The following is a 2,458-nucleotide window of genomic DNA, read 5'->3' as shown; positions in this document are numbered from 1 at the left end:
GATCCTCGCTGAGTTCTAAATATTCAAGTATGGTGTGTTTTACTACCTATACCCAGGGTTGATTGATTGATTGATTGATTTTGGGTTTTTGAGCCAGCGTCTTGCTATTAGTTCAGGCTTACCTTGAACTCACGGAAATCCTCCTGCCTTGGCCCCTTGAGTGCTGGACTACAGGTTTGCACCACCATGCCCAGTTTACACCCAGGATTTCTGTCATGCTTGGCCATGACCCCTCCTTCTGGCCCAATCTCTGAAGCAGTTTGTCGATATTCAAGTTTGAGAGGAGTAAGGGCTCTAAAGGGAACAACCCAGGCTCAGGGCAAATACTCCTGCTGCCAGTAGCAGGGCAGATAGGGGAAGGCAGGTAGATAAGTGCACACATGTACACACACAGCAATGACACAGACACAGGCAAAAATACCTAGACACAACCAGAGACAGCGGGTGCACAGCAGAGGGGAAGCCACAGAGCTGCAAGCAGGAACAAACCCAACAAGCACACAGGATGGGTTCCAGGGCAGCTGCTGAGGCATTCGTGGATTCTGTATCTGTCCTCTCCCTCTGTGTGTGTGTTACTGGGGAACCCAGGGCCTTCACACTGAGCTACACCCTCAAGAATTTTTATTTTGAAACAGGGTCTTGCAAAATCACTAATTTGCTCAGTCTGGGCTTCAATTTGTAATCCTCCTGTCTCGGCCTCCCAGAATCCTCCTGTCTCAGCCTCCCAGAGCTAACAGGGATGCTCCTCCATCCCTGTGGCGTCCTGCCCCACTTAAAACCTGTAAGTGGGGGTGGTTGTGTTGAGCGGCTGTCAGGCTGTCACTTAGGCAGGTGAGAGTGTTCTGGAGATGGAGACTGGTGATGGTTGCACAACCAAGTGAATATGCTTAATGCTATTCAGTGATTTTGTCCTTGTGACACCCAACAGTCAGCTCAGGATCCTGGGAGGCTGAGGCAGGAGGATCACCACTTTATTAGGCTGAGTAACTGAATAACTTCGTGAGATCTTATCTCAGAATAAAGAATAACTGTCCATAGATCCCCTCCTGCTCCTCCGCCAGCCCCTCTGGGCTCACAGGACCCCTCCTCACAGAAGGCCTCCTTAACTACCCTCCCACACGCCTCCGCCAAGTACAGTTCTTCTTTTGCAGTGGAGAGGATGGAACCCAGGGCCTCACACATGCTAGCAAGTGCTCACCACTGAGTTACATCCCCAATCTTTTTAATTGCATTTTCAACCGTGCTACTGCTAAATTGCCCAGGCTGGCCTCGAATTTATAACCCTCTTGCCTCCGCCTCCCAAGCCTCTGGGTGGGGACCCTCACGGCGCTCAGCCCAGCACCTCAGATTTCTGTTACGTATCCTGCCACTGCCAGGGACCTTGAAGCTGCCCTCGACTGTACCTGGCCACCCCCAGGACAGAGCAGGCCCAGAGCCGTGGGGGCCGGTGGTTGTAAACAGAGTTTTATTGATGGGGAGGGGCCGGGGGAGGTGAACTCCAGAGGGTCCGAGACTCAGCCGGCTACGTGGCATGCACAGTCAGCTGGAGGTCGGGGGAGGTCACAAGGGGTCGGGTGGCATGGGACTCTCTGACCACCCTGGGGCCGTATTTACAGGGGGCCCTGCCTGTCTCCACCGCCCCCAGACCCCCAAGCCCTTTAGGAGCTGTTGCCGATGTGACCCGTGGACAGGCTCTCGCGTCTCCTCGCCTGGACCCGGCCAACCCTGCTCCCTTCGCAGAAGCGGGGCCCAAACTCCCGGCCGGCACCTCGGAAGCCCCGGCGTTGGCTCAGCCGACCCGGGGCCGCTGGGGTCCCCACACTCACTCTTAAGACACACGCACAGCACGGGTGGCCCTGCGCACACACACGTGCCTCCCTCCCCGGCCCTTGCACACGAACACGGCATGCACACGCGCACACACCCACACACACCAGGGGCCCGGCCGGGGGAGGGACCTTTCGGAGGAGGTAGAGGGACTTGGGTCTGCAGCTGCGCCCCCTACTCCCCATCCAAGGCCAGAGCCACCCCCTCCGGCCGCCACCCCAAAAAGGGAGTTGTGCAATTCCTTAGAAAAACTGCAAAAGAAACCAAAAATGTCTACGCAGAAGGTCAATCTCAAATTCACAGCAGATCCCTCCGGCCGCCCACCCAACCCGGTGGTCTCAGAGTCCTGCACCCCAGCTGCCTGCCGCGGCAGGGAGTGCGCGCTCTTGTGCTTCCGTGTGGCCGAGGAGGGTCCCCGGAAGGCCGGGGTGGGGGGCTTGAGCACCCAGCGGAGCCGGCCGGGGCCTGGCATCCTGGCGCCGTCTCCTGCTCCTGGTTCCCGTGGCTGGCACTGCCAAGGCATTGGGGGGGCCCCGGCTTAGGGCACCGGGGGCGCAGTCCTGTCCCCCGCCCCATAGGGGAGGAGGTGGGCCGAGTCCGAGCCGGGGCGGGCGTGGCGCGCGCGGTGCCG

The 2,458-nt window shown here is 58.5% G+C and overlaps 1 protein-coding gene across 1 annotated transcript in view; it reads right to left on the bottom strand.

Moving 5' to 3' along the window:
• Nucleotides 1–1,443: 1,443 nt before the first annotated feature.
• The window catches only part of Sema6b (sema domain, transmembrane domain (TM), and cytoplasmic domain, (semaphorin) 6B), a gene marked incomplete in the record, with an annotated part of 12,284 nt that continues 11,269 nt past the window's right edge, over nucleotides 1,444–2,458 (bottom strand). Inside the window, 1 exon segment of the mRNA XM_013505185.1 lies at nucleotides 1,444–2,458. Within this exon segment, the coding sequence (XP_013360639.1) occupies nucleotides 2,366–2,458 (93 nt within the window).

Source organism: Chinchilla lanigera, unplaced genomic scaffold (genome assembly GCF_000276665.1).
Source record: "Chinchilla lanigera isolate Chin_1 unplaced genomic scaffold, ChiLan1.0 scaffold00094, whole genome shotgun sequence".
Taxonomy (NCBI): Eukaryota; Metazoa; Chordata; class Mammalia; order Rodentia; family Chinchillidae; genus Chinchilla; species Chinchilla lanigera.
The sequence above is the reverse complement of the archived record's forward strand: the minus strand, read 5'-3'. Positions and strand labels throughout refer to the sequence as shown.